The sequence below is a fragment of the Pleurodeles waltl genome, chromosome 3_1, assembly GCF_031143425.1.
Source record: "Pleurodeles waltl isolate 20211129_DDA chromosome 3_1, aPleWal1.hap1.20221129, whole genome shotgun sequence".
NCBI classification, from domain to species: Eukaryota; Metazoa; Chordata; class Amphibia; order Caudata; family Salamandridae; genus Pleurodeles; species Pleurodeles waltl.
The window spans coordinates 1,433,080,629-1,433,105,808 of NC_090440.1; the positions used below are offsets into that span (position 1 = coordinate 1,433,080,629).

The following is a 25,180-nucleotide window of genomic DNA, read 5'->3' on the forward strand; positions in this document are numbered from 1 at the left end:
GCAGACCATAATCTACACTTCTCTCTACTTCCTTCTCCATTGCTATTGTCTCAAACCAAAAAAACCTTCTTCTTTCACCTCAGCAGAACATACAGAATGAACACGGGAATTTCACTGGAATCCTTCTTCCTTCCACACCAAAGCAAATAAACTAACACCACCACCACTCTCAGCTGCTAATTGCATAACTGCAGATTTGCGGTCAAAAGTAATATGCAGTTTGATGACAACCAACTCTCTCTTTCTTGCACTGTTGCTGATACACACCTCAATCTGCAAAAAGACTCCTTACAGCAGATTATTGACCTATTACTTCACCCAAATACACCAATATTCAGCTGAGAAGCATAAAAGACCACAGTCAGTGGCAGAACGAACAAGTTATTTACCTTTGGTAACGCTTTTTCTAGTGGATACAGTAGCTACCTGTGGATTCCTCACCTTATGAACTCTCCCAATGCGCCAGCACTCGACTGAAACTTTCTTCCCAGCTCTTCACGTCGACGAGGACGTCACAATTGTACAGCTCCGCATGCGACTCCGTCTGACGTCATTGTGGCAAATAAGAGGTCCTCACCAGCGTGCTGACGTCAGTTTCACCATTTTTTACATGCCTTTGAGGAGAACATGTGAAAACCGACCTCACAAAAACAACATATATATACACATCAATCCAAATACAATATAAACACAATATTTATTTAATAATACCCCAAACCGTATATACAACTAGTAAAAGAAGTCTTGGTATTACCAGACAGGCAATGGGGAGGCGGGTGGGACTGTGAGGAATCCACAGGTAGCTACTGTAGCCACCAGAAAAAGCGTTACCGAAGGTAAGTAACTTGTTCTACCGATGGATACAACTACCTGTGGATTCCTCACCTTATGAATAGAGTCCCAAAGCAGTACAGCATTCAGAAGTGGGTGCCTGGCGGGTCACACCAAGAAATCCTACAAGACAGAACGTGCAAAATGGCCATCCTGTCTAACTTCCTAATCCAAGCAATAATGCTTCACGAAAGTGTGGAGAGAAGCCCAAGTTGCTGCCTTGCAAATATCCCCCACAGGAGCACCTCTAGCCAAGGCCGAAGTGGCAGACTTAGCCCTGGTGGAATGGACTCGAATACTCTCAGGAGGAACCTTCTCTGCCAATGAATAACAGATAGTTGTGCAAAGAATGACCCATCTGAATATGGTTCTCTTATGGACAGCTTTGCCTTTCATCTTGCCCACATATCCAACAAAGAGTTGGTCATCCACACGAAAGTCTTTTTTCTTTCAATATAAAAAGTCAGGGCTCTTCTCGGGTCTACGAGATTAAGTCTTTCTTCCTCCTTTCAGGGATGAGGAGGAGGGTAGAAGGATGAAAGTGCAATAGACTGCCCCATATGAAAGGGAGTGAAAACCTTAGGAAGGAAAGCCACCCTGGTTCTCAACACCAACTTGTCAGCATAAAAGGATGTAAAGGGAGGTTTGACACTAAGAGCCTGGAGCTCACTCACATACCTAGCAGACGTGATAGCTGCAAGAAGACTGTTTCTAAGACTAACAGTCTTAATGAACAAGAATGCATAGGCTCAAACGGTGAACCCATTAAAAAAGTTAAAACCAAATTCTAATCCCACTGAGGCATGAGAAACGGAGTGGGAGGAAACGTATTAGTCAGACCTCTCAAGAACCTAACAACTATAGGAGATTTAAACAAGGAAGGTTGACTAGGAAGACACAGAAAGGCCGTCAGCACCGATAAATAGCCTCTGAAAGTCGCAACTGCACAACCCTTCTGTGCTAAAGAAAGGGCAAACAGCAGAACATCAGATAAATGGGCCTTTAAGGGATCATTTTGCTTCTCTCCACACCAAGTAACAATTTGTGCCCATCTGTAGGCATAGACAGTCTTGGTGGAGTGTCGCCTGGCCGATAAATAAAATCCACCACTTCTGGAGGGAGAGAAAAAGAACTAGGATTGCCCTGTTCAATCTCCAGGCATGTAGGTGCAGGCTCTGGAGGTGGGGGTGTAGAACCTGCCCCTGCAACTGTGAGAGGAGGTCTGCACTGTGAGGGAGAAGGAGTGAGAGTTGTAGAAGGTCTGTGTACCACACTCTTTTTAGCCAATCCGGAGCTATTAAAATGACTTGAGCCCGATCTTGACGAATCTTCCTTAGAACCTGAGGAATCAAGGGCATGGGGGGAAACACGTAAAGTAACTGGCCGCACCAAGACATCTGAAAGGTGTCCCCCAATGCTCCTTGCACCGGATACTGGAGACTGCAGAATGACGGGCATTGCGCGTTCTCCCGACTGGCAAACAGGTCTATCTGTGGAAAACCCCACATCAGGAAGATGTGAAGGACCAGGTCTGGATGGAGACGCCACTCGGATCGGCCAAGAAATGCCGACTGAGACTGTCCGCACATACCTGGAGAACCCCAGCCAGATGGTTAGCTACTAAGCAAATCCGATGGTCCTGAGCCCAGGACCAGATCCTCAGAGCCTCTCTGCAGAGAAGGTTCGATTCTACTCCTCCCTGCTTGCTGATGTACCACATTGCGGTAGTGTTGTCTGTCAAGACCTGAACTGACGGCCTGCAAAGGGCCGGGAGGAAGGCCTTGAGAGCCAGACGTATCGCCCGCAATTCTAACAGATTGATGTGAAACATCTGTTCCACTGGAGACTAATGACATTTGCTCTCCAGGTCCTCCAGATGAGCTCCCCACCCTAGAGTGAAAGCATCCTTTATGACCGTGGTCACTGGAGGTGGTAAAAAAAAAAAAGCCTTCCTTGGGAAAGGTTGCCGTCCACATCCCACCATCGTAGATCCGTTGCAGTGTCTCTGGAGATAGTTACCGACTCCTCGGGATCCCCTTTGTGTTGAAACCACTGCTTGTGGAGGCACCATTGGAGAGCCCTCACGTGCCAACGTGCATGAGTGACCAATCAGAATGCAAGAAGCGAACAGACCAAGCAGACGTAGGACCTTGAGGACTGGAACAACCGCTCCATTTTTAAACATTGGAATCAACCCCTGAATGTCCTGAATTTGCTGAGGTGGAGGATAGGCCCGATTCAATGTTGTATCCAGTTTCAAATAAAAGGACTTGAACCTCCTGCTGCAGCAACAGGAGATGATCTTCTGAATAAAACGAAGGACGGGGAGAGATGGGAGGGGAAACTCCCAAAAAGGAAGGGCATAACCTTTCCCCACAATATTTAGTACCCAAAAGTCCGATGCAACTAACCCCCACTCGTTGAGAGGATGAAATATCCTGCCCCCTAAGGGAGAAGCATGACTTAAGATGGATGGAAAACTAGGGCTGTTTTCCCTGTTGTGTTCCCCCAGAGGAAGAGGATGAGGCAGGGTGCTGTTGGGTGGCTCCTCTTGTCCTAACCCTCCCCTACCCTCTAAAAGATCTACAGGGAGGGTTGGCAGGCTGTTCAGTGCTGGACTGAGGTCTCCCACGATAAGCGGATCCATGGCCAAAGCCCCTAAATCTGCGAAAGGATCTGAAGGGAATAGATACAGAAGTCTGTAGCCCCAGAGATCTCGCTGTGGCCTGCTGTCTTAAAGCAGAGTCCGCCTTGGCCCCAAACAACATTTTACCGTCAAACGGGAGGTCCAATAAAGTTGCCTGGACATCAGTCGAAAACCCAGAAGACCTTAGCCACGCATGTCTCCTGGTGGCCATCAAAGTACCCATTGCCCTGGCCACTGAGTATGCTGTATCCAGACCAGACTGGATGATCTGTTTGGCCGCTGCCTGGGTGTCAAAAAGGAGCTTGTCAAACTGGCCCTGCATACCCTGAGGCAAGTTAGGTACCACAGCTCTAGCCATGTCCATCAGGGCATGAACATATCTACCCAGCACACAGGTAGCATTGACTGATTTTAGGGCCATACTACAAGAAGAAAAAGTATTTTTAGCTGCTTGCTCCATCCCCTTGAATCCCCTGTCCGATGGAGTAGCAGGGAACAAACCAGATGCAGAACGAGCAAAACAAGAAGCCTGGACCACCAAGCTCTCAGGAGTCGAATGTTGGGATAAAAATGCTGGATCCCCTGGAGCAACCCTGTACCTCCTTGCTACAGTTCTGGACACAGCTGGCGACATAACACGCTTTCTCCAAACCTCCAAAATAGGCTCAGTATGAGCATCATTGAAAGGGAGCAGGGGCTCCGGCGAAGTGGAGAAAGAATGTAATACCTCCGTTAAAATGTTTTTTTTTTACTTCCGAAGATGGCAATGGAAGCTCCAAAAAATCTGCAGCCTTCCTTATGACAGAGTGATAGGAAGCTTTCTCCTCTGTAAATTCACCCGTGAATGAAAGATCCCCGCTCAAGGGAGGTATCCAGTCCACTAGCTGAGTCAGACCCTGAAACTCTCCCAAGGGCTCAGAAATCTGTCCTTCCTCCAATAACTGTCACTGGTATTCCTGTTCTTCCAAGAGGCTCAATGCTCTCCTCCTCGACCTCAGCCTGGCCTCCAACCTCGGCGTCGACAGTTAGCCGACAACACCGGTTTCAAGACAGATGGACGCGTCAAAGGAGAAGAAGGAGATGCACTCTGTCCCAACTGGGACCGGTCCGGCACCAAAGAGGACTCCATCAGCATCATATGAGGCAACGTCATCGGCACCAAACAAGCACCCTCAGCCTGATAGAAAGGCACAAACTGAGTAGTCTTGTATGGAGCCGGCGAGCCCAAGGAGAACGCTAATGGACCCGTGAGAAAGCCAGTGAACCAGCAGGGGGCATAGCTTTATTAAAAATGCTCAATATAGCATTCAGAAAAGCCGCCGGATCCGCTCCCGGAGTCGGAAAGGCAGGAAACCTCTGTTCTTCATGCAGCGCTTGGGTCGGATCCAAAACCTGTGCACCCGACTCCTGAACCAACACAGGTGAAAAATAAGTCGGAAGACTCGCTGGGGACTCAACCACCTCGATGAGTGATGGCGCCGGAGAAGCTTGAGGACTCTGAGGCTGGGGAGTAACAGTAGGAATGACCTCCCATGCCGTACAACGTCATCTCGAGGGAGACCGAGATCGATCTCTAGAAGAACAGCGACGAGAATCGTGCAGGCGCCGCTTCTTGTGTGACCTTGATGACTTATAGGATGAAGAGTCCCTTGTCTTGGACCTCTGGTGACTTCTGTGTCCTTTTTTCGCTTTTGCTAAAAAGAGCTTGGCTTCTCTTTCTTTTAACACCTTTGGATTCATCCTCTGGCAAGAAACGCACCCTTCCACGTCGTGGTCCGAACTAAGACACCATAAACAGTCTTCATGAGGGTCCGTGACTGACACACAACCGCACCACTCACAACAAGGCTTAAAACATGACTTCTTAGGCAGAGACATTGTAACAGGTACAATAAGACACCTGCGAAACAGTAGCTGTTCGAGAGCCAGGAGAAAACCGTCAGCGTCGAAGGCATGGAAAAAAGGGAACTGACGTCAGCACGCCGGCGAGGACCTCTTATTGCCATGATGACGTCAGAAGGAGCTGTGCAATTGTGAAATCCCCGTCGACCTGAAGAGCTGGGAAGAAAGTTTCCGTCGAATGCTGGCGCATTGGGAGAATTCCTAAGGTGAGGAATCCACAGGTAGTTGTATCCATCAGAAATACAAATGTTATCAAGATCTATGAAAAAACAATTATACTTAACTTCTTTCATGCTGAGGACAGCCAGAGGCCACGGTGCTCGTGTGCTGAGGATGGCCTGGGCTGACCTCGCACATGAGCCAGAAATTCTCTATGGTGCTTGCACCAGAGAGATTCCCTGCTTCAGAAGCAGCCTCTGGGGTGGGGAACACCCCAAAAAAGTGGGCACAGTAATTTGCCCCCACCCTCCCCCCCTCCTAGGGAGCAAGGAAGCCCACTAGGACACCAGCGTTTTTTCAATTTAATTAGTGTAGGGGTGAGGGCGGGCCATGTTGGCTTTGTCAGTGACACCACCACCCAAAAAATTGGGCACAGTCTTTCTGCCCCTCTGGGGGAGGGGCAGATGGGGCAATAGCCCTTAATATGCCCCTCGGGGGGGGGGGCAGAAAGCCTACTAGGTACCAGGGACTACTAGGGGTGGGGGCTGCCCAGAATGGGCATGGCAACGCCCCTACCCTCAAAATGGGCACAGTCTTTCTGTCCACCCTGCTGTTTAAAGCATTTCATCCCAATATCTTTGGGTATTGATTTCACATATGGGCCATCACAGCTTGGCTACCTCATATTATCATCCCACTTGCTATGGTGAGCAGCTGAACCTTTTGGGCTTGAGTAGGCTGCTACCTGGAAAAACCTACCAGACCCAGTCACGTCTGAAAAGTAGACATCTGGAGAAGTCCATGAGGTGTGCTTCAAATGTACCCCACACAATTTTCTTAACCAGAAAACTAGACACCTAGGGGAATCCAGGATGGTGTGAATAGCATGGATCCAATTAGGTTTTATTACCACAATGACCTGCAAACCTCACACTTTGCCTGACTCACGTATTTTCCCTAATTTCTGTGATGGAAACTTCCGGAACATGCAGGAATCCACAAAATTCCCACCACTCAGCATTGCCCCACCTATGCCGATAAAACCTAGACCGCACTTGTGTGGCTGGCCCTAGAGCCAGCGCCAGGAACGGATCCAACCAAGGTCAAAAGGTGTCCTCATGCAAGTGGTCCCATTTTCCTAGGTTTGAATAGTTCCTGTTGCAGCAATAGGTCCAGCCACACAGGTGGACTAGCGTTTTTATTGCCACAGGTAGGGCAATGCTGGGTGGTAGTAATTTTGTGGATTGTTGCAGATTCTGAAAGTTTCCTTCACAGAAATGTAAAGAAAATGGGTGATTTCAGGAAAAGTGTGAGGTTTGCAGGTCATTGTGGTAAAAAAAAAAAAAACTAACTGGGTCCATGCAAGTCACACCATCCTGGATTCCCCTAGATGTCAGGTTTTCAAAAATATACAGGTTGGCTAGGTTTCCCTAGGTGCCGGCTGAGGTGGGGTCCAAAGCCTAGAGCTACCCACTTTGGAAAAAAAGACGATCAGTTTTTGGTGGAAAAATGTGCTGCATACATGTTGTGTTTTGGGCTGTTTCCTGTCATGAGCACTAGGCCTATCCACATGAGTGAGGTACCATTTTTATCTGAAGACTTTGGGGGAGTGCCGGGTGAAAGCAATTTTGTGGCACCCCACAGTTTCCAGAACTTTCCATCACAGAAATTTGAGGAAAATGTGTTTTTTTCACTTCACAGTTTGAGGTTTGCAAGGAATTTTGGGTAAAAAAGAATGGGGAGACCCACGCAAGTCATCTCAACCTGGATACCCCTGCGTGTCTAGTTTTACAAAATGTACAGGTTGGCTATGTTTCCCTAGGTGCTGGCTGAGCTAGAGCACAAAATCCACAGCTTGGTACTTTGAAAAAAACAAGTCCATTTTCAGTGGAAAAATGTTGTATGTCCATGTTGCATTTTGGTGCGATTCTTGTCATGGACACTAGGACTACCCACACAAGTGAGGTACCATTTTTATCAGGAGACTTGGGGGAATGCTGGGATGTAAGAAAATGTGTGGGTCCCATCAGATTTCAGACCTTTGCATCACAGAAATGTGAGGAAAATGTGCTTTTAGACATATTTTGAGGTTTGAAAAGGATTCTGTGTGACAGAACCTAGTGAGAGCCCTACAATTCGCCCCATCCTACATTTCTTTACGTGTCTAGTTTTTAAAAATGTACAGGTTTGCTAGGTTTTCCTAAGTGCTGGCTGAGCTAGAGCCCAAAGTCCATAGTTAGGCTCTTTGCAAAAAAAGAAATGAGTCAGTTTTCACTGATAAAATGTGATGTGTCCACGTTGCATTTTGGGGTGTTTCCTGCCCCAGGCACTAGGCCTACCCATGCAAGTGAGATACCATTTTTATCTGGAGACTTGGGGAAACATAGAACAAGTGTTATACCAACTGTCTTTCTCTGCATTTGCGCATTCCAAATGTAATACAATTTGTGAGAAAACAGTTATTTGAAGAAATGACCTGTAATTCACATGCTAGTATGGGTTCCACCCAAATTTAGATATGTGCAAATAGCCACTACTTCTAAACTCCATACAGGTTTCCTTGATACCTATTTTTCACTCTTGCTGTTTTAACAAATGAATTGCTGTATGCCCATTACGCAATGAAAAAACATTGCAAGGTGCAGCTCAGTTAAAGGCTCAGGGCACATAGGGTTCTTGATGAACCTACAAGCCTTATATAACCCCGCAACCAGAAGGGTCCAGAGAACGCCAAATTATATTGCTTTTGAAAATCCACCATAATTAGAAGAAGTTACAGATGAAAACATAGACACAAATAGCTGTTTTTCTCAACTCAATTTGATTTTTTTTTTTCAACTGTTACTTTCTATAGTAAACCTTGAAGGGTCAACACAAATGACCCCTAGTCCCTTCCCAAATGACCTGGCTTCGTGACTTACATTGTCTTGCGCAGGCTGAAGCCCAGACACTTCGCTCATTGCAACACAAAGGTCTCATACAAGAGGGCCCGAGGTGTGGGACACATTTGTGGTGGCAATAGAAGCCAGGGATGACATGTATCCCCCGTGAGCAGTGCATTTTACACACCCACCACATCTCTGGCTGACACCGTCAGTACGTCAATTACGCTCCCCTAACCTTTCTCATTCTCACTTACAACCGCCATCTACGCCCTCACTCCTGTCCACAATGTAATCTCACGACACACTAGGATACTTTCTCTGCGGTCAAATTTACATGCAACCCACACCAAGGTTATCTAATATTACTTCTGCCTGGTACCCTTTCAAACTCCGCAAAACATAAGTCACACCTCAGTTATGACCCCCGCTTTATTCATATATATTAGCCGTACTCCTTCTTTACTCTTCCCCCTCTACCTGTTGGGGATTATCTACACTATCTACACGCTACATTAATAGCGCTTAGCTGCATCTTTAATTAGCAATTAGTCAAGCTCATAGTTTTCAAGCTGTATGCTGTTTTATTTTCCTCTCCTTAGCATGTTCATGCTGTCTAATATTTGCTCTTTTTGCCTGCCCCCTTTTTTTTTTTCTTTTCTCTCTTCTCCCCGTTTCTTTATAACATTATTGTGTGATAATGCTGTGCAAGTTTACATAAGCTAGCAAATGGATCGTAGAATCATTAACAGCCAAAGTACTGTTGTGTGAATGTTTCGCTTAATAAACAGATTAAAAAAAACACAAATGACCCCTTCCTGAATTCAGAATTTTGTCTACTTTTCAGAAATGTATAGTTCTCCAGGATCCACCACTGGATTCACACCCATTTCTCCCACTAACTGGAAGGAGGTTGAAAGCACAAAAATAGTCAAAATGGGCTATGTCCCAGCAAAATGCCAAAACTGTGCTGAAAAATTTGGTTTTCTGATCCAAGTCTGCCTGTTCCTGAAAGCTGGGTGGATGGTGATTTTAGCACCGCAAACCCTTTGTTGATGAGATTTGGAGGGGAAAAACAGATGCTTTCTTCTGAAACTCATTTTTCCACCAAATGTAGCTGTATTTTAGCAAATTTCTCAGTCCCCTCCAGACGAATCCACAAATCCTGGGTATCTTTAGAATCACTAGGATGTTGGGAAAAAAGGACTCACATTTGGCATGGACAGCTTATGTGGACAAAATGTTATGGGGGTCGTAAGTGCAAAGTACCACAAATACATTAAAAAAGGTTTAGCACAGGAAGGGGAAAGGCTTAGCAGCAAAAGGGTTCAAAAATAACCTCTGGACTGAATGTTCAAGAGGCTGAACCAGGTCCCATCACTGTTCAATATGGTTGAAGTTGCAGTTCACCAATTCCACTGCTACACAGCAGTCAACCCCACTTCCAAACCCAGTGAGACTCTCAACTCCCTTTTTTATTGAAAACAATTACAAAAAATATTTCTGATATGTAAGGTGACTGTTTATCCTCCGTTGATGTCTCCAATCTTTCTTTTTCTTCACAAGTCGTTTTCTCTACTCTACCATTATTGTAGACATTACAAAAATCTTAGGTTGCTTTAACCCACTAATGCACCTATGAATTATCAACCAGCATGGCTACTGAGGGGGTTTGCCAAAGAGTCTATCATCTTACCAGACTACTGGCTATTACATCTTTCCTAGAAGATTTTGTACCTGCAACATTCAATTATGGTACAGAAAAAAAACTAGTCTGGGCCCTATAAAATTTGCAAATGTTAGGTATATTCCGATATACCTGTAATGTCCAACATTATGAAGATTGTTCTCCAACACAAGTTGACAATTCCAATAAGTTTATCAACTTCCCAACAAGGCTTCAGGTCTCACTATTGCACAGAAAGTGAATAACTGGGTTTATGGGATGGTATTCTGAGATGAACAGATAAACGGACAGGTGTCTCTTGGTCATGCTAAATCTGTTAGTGACTTCAACAGGGTAGATAGTAACTGAAGCGGGCAATATATTACACAGACAGCTATTAAGTAGTTAAAGTTATCTCTATACTACAGAACTCGTTGGTTGCTTATCAGTAACTGCTGATTGTGGTTTCCCTCCTGGATACCCTATATCTCCAATTTCATTCATTGTTCATATGGCTCCTCTGTGTCAGCTGTTTGTTGACTCGAAAAAAGTGCAGCCCTATGTAAATGCACACAAGTTTATATCTGGGTCTCTGATAATCCAGATACAATTTAATGCTTGTTAAGAACTTCTAATTAGTATTCAATAACCAGTGCACAAGGGTTAAGTCCAGTTCCCAAGTGCAAAGACTGAGTTCACCTTTTCTCTGGGGAAAGCAGATAGAAACCTGCTTAGTTAGAACATGTCGAACTTATACTGTGAAAAATGTGGGTCCTATTTTTGAGAGTAGCCTGTCACTAGTATCCCACATTGGAAAGGTAGCAGGTAGATGCTTTCATCCACTAAGGAATCTAAAACATATCCTTCCTCTTCCATCACAGGAGCATAATGACCTGAGAGTAGGTGTCATAATTAAGTCCACTCTGCATTACTGCAATGGCCTTTATGCAGGCCTCACCGCAGAGCACTAGGACAGATACATAAAATGCAAAATGTGGGTGTTCAGGCAATATTAGGGCTTAAAAAAATCACAAATCAGAGCTAGAAGATAATTACATTGGCTAGAGTCATTGATGGTATTTGATTCAAATTAGCATACTGGTTGTTTAAAACTTTACCACTGACTAGGTAGTTTATTTCTTAAAGAAAAGGGAAGGTTTCAACTTATCACACATTTTTGTCCTAATTAAGCAGATCATGTCTTTTAACCACTTTATATTTAAGCTTAAAACCACCCCAGACCACAGGACTTGGAGGGGCCTTCAGAAACGTTCATTCACAATGCCCTAGATCGCACCACTGGGAGAATTGCCTCACCCTGTCATTTAAATCAGCCTTGACCATAGTACCCTGTCCTAGTTATTCACAGCGGAACTGGAAGAACACTCGGAGCCACACTGTCTCAGTCCACAGAATGCCTTTTATCAGTGCTCTACACCCAAACACGTTGAGCATAAAGCGGTCACTTGAAGCCTTGCCAGAGTTCTTCTTCCACATTACCCCATAACTCAATAGTGAAACTTACAAATATACATTATATACATTACCCCAGACCTCAACTAACCTGCTATTTTAATGTTGAGGTTGGCATCAAGAAGCAGATTCTCAGCCTTCAGGTCACGGTGCACGATGTTTCGACAGTGACAGAAGTGGACAGCAGCAACAATCTGCTTGAACTTCCGGCGTGCTTCCTTCTCAGCCATGCGTCCATGTGCAACAAGATGATCTGTAAAGCAGCAAATAGCGTCACTGCACATGTTAACACAATCCCCACAGCATTCTACCACGTTGACTTACCTATGGGTATACTAACAGTGATATATGTAGGTGGTGAATTACTTGAAACACATTTTAACAATCGCAAAGGATGGATAAATATATCTAAACACAACAGAATATATAGCCTACTGAGTGGCAGATCAGTCATTTCACATGGTGTGCAATACAAATTTGAGATGCAACACATCAGAAGACCCAATACCAAGATTCCTCTGGGAACTGTCCAAGGTACACAGACACACCCACATCAGGAGCCAATCTGGAGGTCTGTCTCACAGCTGTGCATGCCTTGGCATAACGTTGTAATTTTGTTTTCTTGGAATAGCAAATATGTTTACAATTATAAGCGAGTCTCGGTCAACATAGGAGTCTGTAGAAGCCACCATCTTGTAAATATTTTGTTTAGAAGAACCAAAGCTCCTTCTGGTGGCTATTCTATCTAACCTCTCACTTTTTGAATCCCCCCCTCCCCAAGCAGCAGATAGGATCCAGAAATATTTCTAGCAATTGCTCCCACATGCTAATAGGTGATGTCATCGGAATCCCTCGTGTCATCGTCCCACCTCTGGAAGTGACAGCATGGCTATTGTATGTAAAAGCCACCCCTGCACACTGATCTTAGTTTACAACAAAGTTTTTTGCACCCTTAGATGTGAAATATCCACAATATGGAACTGGAAATGGTGACAGCGTGCAGTATCTAATCTAGAACCTAGTTAACACCTCAAAACTCACTAAATGTTATAGGAGGAGTGTGGGCATTGAAGAACTAGGATTTTCCACCAGAAAGAGCATTACTGAAGCTAAGTAACTTTTCTTCCGATAGCTACTTCTAACTGCAGATTCTTCCCATTTTGAATATATACCAAAGCAGTGCTCCTTAATAGAAGGGAGGTGGAACCTATACAGAGCAGCAAGGCAGTAAAGCATTGTGAAGGTGTGAGTTAACACCCATCTCACCAGGTGGCAGATGTCCAGCATTGCAACACCCCTGGCCAAAGACGTTTTGGCAGTCTTAGCTCAGGTATAACAATATCTGCAGCTCTCTGGAGGCTATGTTTTTGGCACTGCTTAGCATATGTTTATGCAAAGAATGGTCCATATGCACAGTCAGTTTCTGGATTGCTCTTCCCTTCTTCACACTGGAGAGCCCCACAAAAAGTTAATCAGCCGTTTGGTGCTCCTTAATAATACCGATATAATCTGGATCCAACCAGTACAGCCCTCCCTCCTGCCTAGAAAGATGAGGTGGACAGAAGAAAGCAGGGAGCATGAAGGACTGCTTAGCATAGAAAGGCAACACCATATTTAGAAAAAATGGTGGCAGAGTCTGAAGGTCTAGATTGTCTGCAAATAAGGTGGCATAAGATGATTGTAATGACAGCACACCCGGTTTACGGACAAGGCATGTGCAAGTAATCACAATGGGAAAGGTATTTTAAATGATCAGTAGCCTCAAAGAATGGATATGCATCAGTTCAAAAGGAATAGGCTTTAAGAAGTTAAGAAACACATTATTGTCCCGCTGCAATTTAACACAAGGCGTCAGTGGTAAAATATCTGTAAGAACTTTAAAAAAATGCATCACAATTGGTGACTTAAAGAGAGGGAGCAAATGCATAAAGGTTAAGAGTGAAGACAAATAACCTTTAACAGTGCCCATGGCAAGAGACTAATGGGCCAAAGGCAGGCTGAACAGAAGATCATGAGAGCATAGCCTGAAGTGGATCAACCGAGCCGTGCTCGCACCAGGCTGCAAGCGTGGCCCTATTAGCCACAATAGACTAATTTAGTAGACCAATGAGGATTATTCAAAATAATGTCCACCACCTCCACAGGTAGATCAAACCAACTTAGTTGGTTCTGCTCAATGCTGATACATGGGGTACAGGCAGTGGAGGTTTGAATGTAGAAACCTGCCCTGCTGGTGGCAGATGGAGAAGTAGACTGAGCTGGGACACAACAACATGACTCAAGCAGGCTGGCACACATGACCCTCTAAGCCTAGTCTAGGGTTATCAGGATGGTGTCTCCCTAGTCCCTCATGAAATTCGTTAGAAACCAGTGAAGGAGCTGCAGAAGCAGGAGGTGGGGGAGAGTGAAGTCCCAATTTACCCAAGCCATAACCTGTAACTGAATATGCCTTGAGCTACCTACAAGTGTAGATGGCACTTGTAGTTGGCTAGAGGACAACTGCTGACTCTGTCCACTGTGGCATTTAGGGACTATTCCAGATGGTTGGGAGTCAAGAAATTTCTCTAAAAAAACAGCCATCACCACAGCATCAGCACATGTGATCTTATCTTATACATCCATTCTTATTGCAGTACCACAAAAATGTTGTATTGTCCATCAGAACGTGGCTGGTGCTGCCATTGATGGAAGATCAAAAATACATTGAAAGCTAGGCTGATGACTGGCAGATTCAGAAGCAGAGACCAAAAGCATTTGTTCTCACCTCGTTCAAGTGGGCTCTCAAGCCCGGAGTCAATGCATTCATCATCAATGTGAACTCTGGATGACGTAAGACGAAAGGCCTGCTGCAAGTCATCTGGAATCCTTTACCCAACATTGAAGGTCTGAGAACAAATGTTCTTGAAAAGGCACTCCAAGTGCTGATCTCACTGAAGGCAAAGGTTCTACTGCAGAGCCCACATGTACCAATGCACATGAGGGCATGAGGCACCAGCAGGCTACATGAGATCAAGAGGCCAAGAAGTCTCAGAATAGTTCAGGATGTAACACAGAACCAAGCCCAAAACATCAGTGTATATCCTGAATGCCCTGGACTTGATGTGTGGACACAAATATTTGAGTAACACTGACCAGAATAGCAACTATATTGGGAATTCCTTGCACTGTCCAAAGATGATAGCAGTGATCTGGTGATCCACAAGTGGTCCATGACTGACTGTGATGAGCCAAACTGTAACAGCCAGTTGATGAGGTACAGGAAAATGTGCACTCTATCCATGTGAAGAGGGACTACAATCACTGCCTTCACCTTAGTAAATACTCAGGGGAGCAGAGATGAGGTTGAAGGGCAGGACAGAGAACATACACTGTTTCAGCCACACAACAAAATAGAGGAAATGCTTGTGGGACTGCAGTTCACATTCATGAATGCACTTGTTCTACAAGACTAAGGACACCAGCCAATTCCTAGGATCTATGGCGTAAAGAACCTGGGCCAGAGTCAGCATCTTCAATTTGTCTTTTTGAAGATTTGTTTTCAAGAACAAAAAGATCCAAAATTGGTCTGAAACTACCATCCTTGTTGGGTATCAAGAAGTAACTGATTAGTACCCGTTGCCCCTCTCTTCCTCTGGGACTCTCTCTATTGTCCCTTTGACCAGCAAAGACTGAAACTCTTCGGCAAGGATGGAGGTATTTTTCTTGTGGTAAGAGTAAAAACAGGAGGAAGCAATATGTGGGTTAGATGGAAAGCGATGAGCGTAAGCATGACAAGACAGTCTGCAGAACGTACTGGGCTGAAGTAACTGCACGGCATTTAGGCCTATAAAAACCGATTCTGTCACCCACAACTCTGCAGTGGCCATGAGCAACTCCCAGAGGAAGAATCTATGTGGCCTGACAGCAGTATTGCAAGATGAAGATGGGGACTGGCCATGATGTAGGTGAACCTGTCCTTTGCCTCCAGCACTAGGCCCAAAGCCTTGAAAATTCTGGACGTGTTGTGACACTGGGCAAGTTGGCTAACTCTGCCTGTAGGCCAGATCTTAGAAATTGCTCTTAACCTTCTGATATTAATAATGGAACTGGGAGCACGGAAGAGGAAGAGCAAGCGCAGGGAGCGAGACATTGCACAGCTATCTTTAAAATTATTCAAAGCAGAATCCATCATGTCTCCAAGGAGCCTGACGCTACTAAAAGGCATATCCACGATGGATGCCTGCTCGCCACTGCAAAAGTCTGGAGCACGCAATCCAGCATGACAACATATCATCAATACCAATACCAATCAGTGCCAATACCATGAACTACACAATCTTTGGTGTCCAGCCTGACCCGCAAAATATCTTTGGATGTGTAGTTCAAAATGTGTAGGGAGGGCAAGAAAGATCTTGCTCACCATGTCCCAGTGGGCATGAGTGCATATGCCCAAATTGCAGACAATATTCAGATTCCACAATCTCAAACATCCAGAGGAGAACACCCTCTTGCCAAGTACATCAATCTGCTTCTATCCTCTATCATGTAGGGCAGTAGGAAACACACTCTGTTTTAATTTAAATGGCCAAAGCCTGCAATACAAGATTTCCAGGGCTGAGGGTGGAGTCTAGTGGGCTGGGTTATCGTGAGCAGATGTACAGCACCTAGCGAGGAGCCATGTAACACTTCAACCAGACCGCAGTCATAGTGTCTGTCAGGGGTTCACTGAAAGGAGGTAAAAGTTCTGACTTTGAACGGCTGCGTTGTAAAATTTATTTAGGCAGATTACCCTTAGTTTCCAAGTTAGCAACTGTAGTTTCCACACCTCTGCTTCTTACACACTCCCACATGAAACAGCATTTTCTTCAGTGGAAAGATCTAATAGAGAGCCCAATTCAGTTTCCTGTGAGGAGTTAAGGCCATTAGCATTTTGGAGGGCTAAATACAGTTCATCGTTGGTACAGAGAGAGGGCAACAAATCGTCGTCGTCCTCCTCATCATCATCATCATGTTATGGCATTCATAAAGTCCTGAATGGCAACTAAATCTGAGTAAATAAGGCCCCAAGGAGTCAAATATATTGCCATACAGGCACTACCAGAGAGTCCTCCAACAGCACTGGATGTGCCATGGTAATCTTGTAACAAGGCACTGACTGAGATCTAGCTGAACTTGTTCCCATATCTGAGATTAGGATTTCAGGAGGCAGGGTCAGTACTGAACCAGCAAGAATCGGCATGCCCTTTCACTATAGAGTGATGACTAGGCCTGGTACCAACAGGGTGCCAGGAGGAGGCCTAAAAGGGTACGTCAGAGCCAATGAAGGCCTCATTGCCAGACGTTTGACTGGACTAGAGAGAGGGTCCTCCAAATCTATAGATTTCGATAGCACTTCAGAGGGACCTACAATTGTCTAGAAAAGAAGCAGCATGGCCTAACTGAAAGCCTCTACCTGCTGCTAAGTTAAATATGGCCTGAGAAATTAGGGATGCATCAGCCCCATCTGTGGAATGAGGTCAAAATAGGATGACTTGCGCAGAGTCAGGTCTTCCAAATGTCGACTGAGCAATTCTTCCTGAAGCGGGAGTGACAGGAAAAGAAGCCCATTCTGGGCTTTTTTGTGATTGAGTTTAGGTATGTTCTTTGATTTTTAAATTTACTTGAGGGCAGAGACCAGGACTGGGCTTGGAATGCTATGAGCCCAGTCTCTTGTGCTTGACGATGTAAAGATTAACCTTCCATTTCATATATCTGGATAATTCGTACTCCTCAAGGAACATTTGCAACATGACTGCAAATCATACTTGGATCTGAGACACTGAAGAGAGTTGTCAGGCAAGTCTGTGAAGAACATCTACTTTCTGTTAGTGTGGCACGGCTTGAAGCTGTAGTCTTTTGGGGGGGAGACATCCCTCCCACACTGTCACCAGAAAACAGGTTTTGGAGGAGGATGAAGAATCAATGCATTTTGAAGCGTATGTTTGGATCCACGTTGAAGAGTGCAGAAAAAAGCAGCAGTCATCAGCGCCCAGGAGTGGCTATCAATTCTGGAGGCAAGTTGAAACCGCTGCGGAGTCAAATGTGCCACTTACGCACTGGAGCAATGGCTAGGAACGTTTTGCATCCAGCCTGGGAGGATTCAAAAGGTGGAGTCATTCACAAGCTGAGGAATCCCCAGGTAGAAGTAGCCATGAGGCTGTTAAAAAGACTGGACCTTAACAATGCAAACAATGGAAGGTTTTCCAATGAACTGGTTGAAGGCCGAACCAGAGAGGTTTGCCTTAGCAGTTGTGAAATGGCAACGCTGCAAGTACCATACGGACAAAAGGAGTAGCATTTCAATTTCTGTGTGATAGCTGAACCCCTCTCATGAGGGTTTAATGCTAGCAAGAAAGAGTAGAGTTACAAAATAACTACTGGCATGATCCTAAAAAGCCACCCAATGTGCTACATGAAACAAGAATTGGCAAACCCAACTGGTCTTGCATTTGGGACCGATTGCTTTTGGTGGTGTTGTACAGCATTGGGACACTGTGCAAGACTGTGAAAACTTAAAATAAAAAACAGAAGTGTAATGGCAGTTGTGACATTCCGCTGATGTGTGCAAGCTTCAGAACGCATGCCCATGGCAGTGTAACAGCACCATTTGCTTTAATTTTTTATTTACCGACCTTAGATGGCAGACGCTATTGCATCAGTAAATTAAAATATAAATACTTTTTAGCACAAAGGTATCAATGAAAAAAGGACGAGTATTGGAGGTATAGGAGGAAATAGAATAGTGTGACTGTGTTGGAGAGAAATGGGGAAAGCAGCACACAAAGGATGGGGGAGAACAAGAGGGAAAGATCACAACAAAATTACACAGGTGAGAGAGCATTATGGAGTGGGAGGTGGGGGAATAGAAGCAAAAGAAGGGAGAGATTAGCGCGGGTAGAGAAGCACACAGACGAAAGAGAAAAACAGCACAGGAGATGTAAGGAAACACATACCGTAGACAGCTGGAAAACACAAGCAAATGAGACGCACTATAAAGCCAATCAATGGTAAGCAGTGAGAGGGTTTCTAGACTAACTGCCAGCGGTTTAGATTAATTCATTCATTCTGTTCATAAGAGTTTCAGAGTAAATTCTGCATCATCAATTTTACTGCAACACTGAACACAACCACAAGCAGCTCTCCCAGTACACCTAAACTCTGCCCTCAAGCATAATCCTGTATTTCTAATACTAGGATCCACACACCTTTACCAATGACCTTGCTGTTCCAGTGCTACAGTTCACACATCACTCTCCCAATGCACATCAACCCTGAATTGACAAAACGGAGGTTAAAATGCTGTGGATCACACTCTCCCTATGCATCTCAAACTCAAACAGAAGGTCCTATTACAGAGGTTCCCAAAACTGTGGTCCAGGGACCCATGGGGATCCATGATGCCTCCTCAGGGGGTCCGTAACTACTTAGAAAATTAAATATTAAGAAGATTAATACAGTGTATGTAAATGAAATGGCTAAATGTGCAATTGATATTTTAAAATCATACTGTAAATGTCACGGAATTTGAAATTGGATGCTAAAAATTAAATTAGTATCCTCTGATTGATTCATGGAAGCAATGCAGGTGCATCAAATGGCATATAATATGGACAATGTGTGGCTTCAACTGCATTTAGAAAAGCTCCTACCCTCCTATTAAAAACATAAATATATATATATATTGCAAATTAAATAAAATGTTATCATTTGTGTACGTGTCTGATGAATGCTTGTTTGTGTATTGTTTTGTGTTTCAAATCATCAACAATGTTTAAGCTGGTGTTCCCGGATTCCAATAATAATTCAATGGATGTCCCAGGGTTCCAGTAATGATAAAGTGGCGGTTCACAGAAGTCAAATAGTTGGGAACTACTGTTCTAAGATATTCCAGGGCCTTGGTCTCTCACACGCACAGATTTGCTAACATAGCACAATGCTGTTTTGCAAAGACTTTTCTGTTTGAGTGCTTTAGTGCACACATGGCTCTAGCAATGGACCTGACTCCGGATCTAAAAAGACCGCTCCAGTGAAGTGACTCTAAACAGATTTTTACCCACGCATCTCAGCTGAGATCTGACTGTGCTGCTGTTCTAATGCTTTTCTAATATTTGGTAACACTCTTTCTGGTAGACAGTTTAGTTCCACATTCCTCAACTGTGGGTTTCTCACCTGCAGAATATCTGTGGGTGCCAGGTGCCAGAGTGGATCTGGAAGATTTTTCAACCCAGCCCCTGAGTGGCAGTTGGTGGTGTTGTTCGGCTCCATGCCAACCCGACTCTGCAAGTGACAACTGGAACCACACTGATGCCTGCGCTGTAACCTAACAGATAGTCCGTACAAGCACTCCTCATGCCAGATCAGTGGAAGTAGCCTTGACTCTGGTGGAGAGAGACCTCAACTCTTCCGAATGCTTTTTATTTTTTATTTTTACCACTGTGAATCAGATTTTGTTAATTGGTACTATTCATCTGGATAGAGCCCATTTCTATATGGCTTTGCCCCAGAGAATCCCACAAAGTGCACAGTGCCCACCCGATGGTCTCTGGTACAATTCATGTAAAAACTGAGTGATCTGTTGGGGTCTACAAGGAAGTCGCTCCTCCTCTTTTAAAGGGTGAGGTCAGACAAAGAACGTCAGAAGAATGGTGGACTCTCAGATGCGAAATGAAGTCATAACTCTTGCACGAGAGGCCACTCTATGCCTAAGTACCAGTTTGTCTGCAAATAAGGTGGTATAGGAAGTCCGGACTGATAGAGCTTGGAACTCACACGATGTGCTGAAGTTACCGCATTGAGAAAAAGTGTCTTCTGCTTCAGGAGCATAAGGAGCAGTTGTGTAACAGCTCAAAGGGAATATATGTAAGCAAAGTATCACAATAGGCTTAGATGAACATGTATACCAAACCTTGGATAAAATGCTTCACAGTAGATTATTTGAACAAAGACTACTGTACCGGTAAATGTAAAAAAGTAGGAAGGGCTGATAGGTGACCTTTACTGGTTTCCACTTCAAGTCTGTGCAGGAAAAAATATAAAATAATAATGCCACATTTAGCTTGCAATGAATCTGCATTACGGTTGCCATGCAATCAAACAAAACTTGTCCCTGAGTCCAGCATAAACAGATTTTGTAGGAGGATGCCAGCCACAAGGATGAGACAGAATGCAACCAACTGTAGTCGCCTCCATCTCCACGCACACACAGGTATATACAGCACAGGCCTGGGTAAAAGAACCTGTCTTGGTGCTGTGACAAAAGATCCTTACAAAGTGACAGCCTGGTCAGGGGACAGAGGGTTATGCCAAGATGTTCCAGATATCACATTTTACTAATCCAATTCAGAGCCGCAAAAGTGACTTGGGTCTGGTCATTTTTTTTTCTCCAGAACTCTGGCCAGAAGATGCAGTGGCAAAAAGGCATATCGGAGTCCACTGCGGCACTCTAGGTGGAATGTGTCCCTAAGAATGAGCCTTCTTGTGAACACTAATACACAATAGTGTTGTGACTGACTGTTCTCAGTAGAGGAAAATAAATTTAGCCAGGGCTCTGCCCTTTGTTGTAAGATGTCCTGAAACATCTCAGAATGTAATAATCATAATGATGGGCCCAGGTTGCTAGCTACAGATCATCCGCCCTGGCATTTAAAGATCCTGATATGTAGTGTATGACAATGGAGATGCCCTGACGATTCAGACAGCCTGGCATAGAGATCTAGACCCCATCCTACCTTTCTTGTTGCAATACCACTTGGTGGTGGCGCTGTCCGTGAGGACCTGAACTGGTCTCCCCTTCATGGATGGCAGGAAGGCTTTTAACATCAAGTGGTTTGCCCGCATATTCCCTGGCATACCGGAAAAGCATTTGGAAGAAAAAAATCATCAACCGGAAAGAAAGAAGTAGGAGCTAGCTCTGGATCTGCATACGAAGGGAGATAAGCAAACAAATATGAGTCGTCAGATGCGTATATCAGGCCCTGAGGGGGCCCAACATTCAGGGTTGCAAACTGAAGCAGATCGATAAGAGGAAACAGCGAGAGGCTTTGGAGAGTAAAACTAGCATTGCCTGCAACAAAGTTGACAGGTGTGCCCCGAACATTCACTCTGATATGGCATAGCTATGCTGAACCCAGTTGGAGAACCGATCTGTCGGATGTGCTGGATCGCCACCCTGGGAGAAAATGCTGGATTCTGCCTCCCTGTGCACTACTAATGGCATCCTTATTCAGCTTGGTATCTGCTGCCACAGGGGAAGAGGATTAGGAAGAATGGTGCCCCTGATGGTCTGCACATTGTCTGTCTGATTGTCATCACCTGCATCGAAAGGACTGGGGTGATAGCAGCTGATGCTGAGGAGACTGCTGCTGCCTATATGCCAGACCACTAGACGTAACTGTATGGCAGGTGTCAAGAGATCTTGAGAACATGCTGTGGCCCTACTTTCCTTGAAGTGCTTAAAAGAAGCATTGGCTTTTTTGCTGAACATGCATGAGCCATCGAAAGCCATAGCTATAAGAGAGTCCTGTGCATCTCCAGAGAATCCCGTGGGGAGCATCCATGCATGGTGGATAATCACCACACTAATGCCAAACAGCCCTTCCAAGACAATCAGTAGCATGAAGGCCAGAATAAATCACAAATTTGGCCACAACCTGACCATCCTGAATAGTTGACTTTGTGATGCCCCAAGGTCCTTAAGGATCACCGGCAAGATCTTGCTTACCATGTGCCAGAGGGTATGCGTATATCTACCAACAAACTACGTTGCCTGACCACAGTGGTAGGATGGCCGAAGAGAACATGTGTTTCCAGATGCCTCAATATCCTTAGACTCTATATGGTTGAGTCGTGGGGAAAGAGTTGGGGTTTATCTTAACATTTGGAGCTTGAAACCCCCCCCTCCCCACTACAATGTTCTGTAAGAAACTTTGGGTTGCCAGGGACCACTCTGTGAACATAGGCTGAGATGTGGCTTGTTCAGGCTGCAAGATTTCTGTAAGGACATTTTTCAACTGCACTTGAGGGTAGCTGTAGGTCTAAGAACTCAGCTGCAGGTCGAATTACTGCTGCAAAATAGGCACTCTTCCATTGGAGAATCAAATGGCAGGTACTGTATAAGGGATATACCAAGCCCACTAGTCTCTTGTAAGTCTATGAAAAAATGATCATAGTCATAATGGGGAGGGAGTCTTAACCATCCCCATGTACATCATTATCATCGCTGGGCAGTGTGTAGCTTTGATCATAACCTGAGCCAAAAAGTCAAAGAAACCTCTGAGGGAACGTCTGTTCTAAAAGAGTAATAGGACGGGAAACAGACTGAGGGTAACCAGTTAGGCGTTCATAATTATGTAGCGTGATATCGGTTTAGAGTGCCAAAGTGGGGTTGGGGTTAAAGGGCATAGAAACCAGCACTGTATCATCCACCAAAACCAGCAGCATCAGTGCTGACATCCACAAGGGACGGACCACGCAGGTTGGGATGCTGGGATGGAAGTTTGATCTGGAGCCAGTAAAGTACCCGTGACAGGCCTAACGGGGTCAGACTGCATCCTGATGGCTCTTCTGGTGGCAACCCAATTGACACATCCCTGCAGACCCTGGCACACCAGGGGAAGCGGGAAGAGTGCCAGATATCTGCAGCATGGCCCCTTGAAGGTTTTGATCTGTTACGGTATAACCAATGGCCTGGACAATTCGAGGCACAATGGGAACATTTGGAAGACTGGCTCTGCTACTGGGGATCCAGAGGGAGATCAACTGGCACCTTTTCTATGTATCAAGAGTAGCATGATTGGGTTGAGTTCTGCTGCGCCTTATAGCATTTATATTTGAACTTTGACTGCAAAGTTGACTTCTTGCAGTAAGGACTTCAATAACTGGAGTGGCTTCTCACTGTAGACAGAGAACATGAATGAGACTTGCATTAGGCCAGCGAAGGCTTCTTGTGTTCAGCCACATACACACCTTTTCTTCACAATCCTAGATCGCCTTTGAGTGCACGAGGATGCACTTGTTCCACAACTTCCGAGTTGTGCCCCATGAACAGGCACCACAGTGACACATCGTGGCGGTCCTTCACCAATATTAGTTACTGTCAGTCTTGGCATGGCCTGAAGTGTGTTGTTTTAGGAGGGAACATCGCTCCTTATCACACTGGAGTTTGTTTTAGAAAATGTCAGAAAACCAACAAAATTGGGAACAGAGCTCCTGCTTTGAATCAGAAGGTAAAGAAAGAAAGGAAGTGATGTCAGTGTACATGGGTGGTTCTCACATGCAACTCCGTTCTGTCATTTCCAGGGTGATATGAAGCCACCGCGAAACCGTGCTGCACCACCTAGTTGGGCACAGTAGCATTGCTGAAGTTTCTAGATCCGGTGCGATGCCTGCAGAATATTCTAATGGTGAGGCATCTGTGGTCTGGAGTATCAATGAGGAATTTATTGCTACATAATGTAATCTGAAACGCAAATAATTTTTGCTTTATGAAAAGAAAATCAGCATTGTTGTCTCTCTGGAGAAGGACACAAACTTACTGCTCTATCCACTTTACAAGTTATCATTATAAGAAACACTGTTCACAGGTACCACATCAAAGCACAAGTTACTTATCTTCGGTAACAAATTATCTGGTAGAGACATATTCTAGTTGCAGATTCCTTACCTTAGAATTTTCCCCTAGGAGTCAGTCTGGATCCGGAGATTTTTCTCGTGCAGTACCCCTGGGCACCATTAGATGGCATTGGTCAACTCTGCATCTGTCATTGGGGTCATGCTTGCCAGATATGACTTCACCAGTCGTATGTAGGCATCATCCCGGCAAGCTGACATCAGTTTCTTTTCAGGACTTTCCACACCAAAAGCGCAGAGCCATGAAGAACACTGACCCTGGTGCGTGAGCACTAGGGCCCTTACAAGGAAGTCCCTGTCTCTATAAATCAGTTCGCAGAGGGGGGAGAATGGGTGGGTCGGTGAGGAATCTGCAACTAGAATATATCTCTATTAGATAATTTGTTACTGAAGGTAAGTTACTTGTTCATCTAAAATCTTTTAGATGAACAAGTAACTTACCTTCAGTAATATATCTCTATTAGATAATTTGTTACTGAAGGTAAGTTACTTGTTCATCTAAAATCTTTTAGATGAACAAGTAACTTACCTTCAGTAACAAATTATCTAATAGAGATATATTTTAGTTGCAGATTCCTTACCTTAGACTAGATACCCAAGTAATACCATTTCTGGATGGGAGTCTAATAACCAAGATCATACTAGGAAGCCTTGCAGGACAGAGCAGGCAAAGGGCCCGTCCCTTCAGACCTGACTTTCCAGACAGTAATGTTTGGTAAACGAATGCAGTGACGGCCACGCTGCTGCCTGACAGATGTCCAGGACTTGAACTAGGTGGTCTAAAGCAGTGGTTGCAGCTGCTGTCTTGCTGAAGCGAGCACACAGACCCTTTGGGGCGTGCTCCTTAGTCAATGTGTAGCACATTTTGATGCAGAGAACAACCCATCTGGAGATGGTTCTCTTCTGCTCTGCACGACCTTTCAACGCAGAGTTGATTATCTACCCAGAACTCTTTGTTACGATCAAGATAGTAAG

At 44.8% G+C, this 25,180-nt stretch overlaps 1 protein-coding gene across 5 annotated transcripts in view; it reads right to left on the minus strand.

Annotated features, from left to right (window-relative positions):
• Positions 1 to 25,180, minus strand: part of SIK3 (SIK family kinase 3) — a 585,214-nt gene that overhangs the window by 251,570 nt on the left and 308,464 nt on the right. For all 5 annotated transcript variants that reach the window (XM_069224967.1, XM_069224965.1, XM_069224966.1 and 2 more), the window contains exon 4: positions 11,652 to 11,813. In XM_069224967.1, coding sequence (XP_069081068.1) covers positions 11,652 to 11,813 — 162 coding nt within the window. The remainder of the gene's footprint in view (positions 1 to 11,651; positions 11,814 to 25,180) is intronic.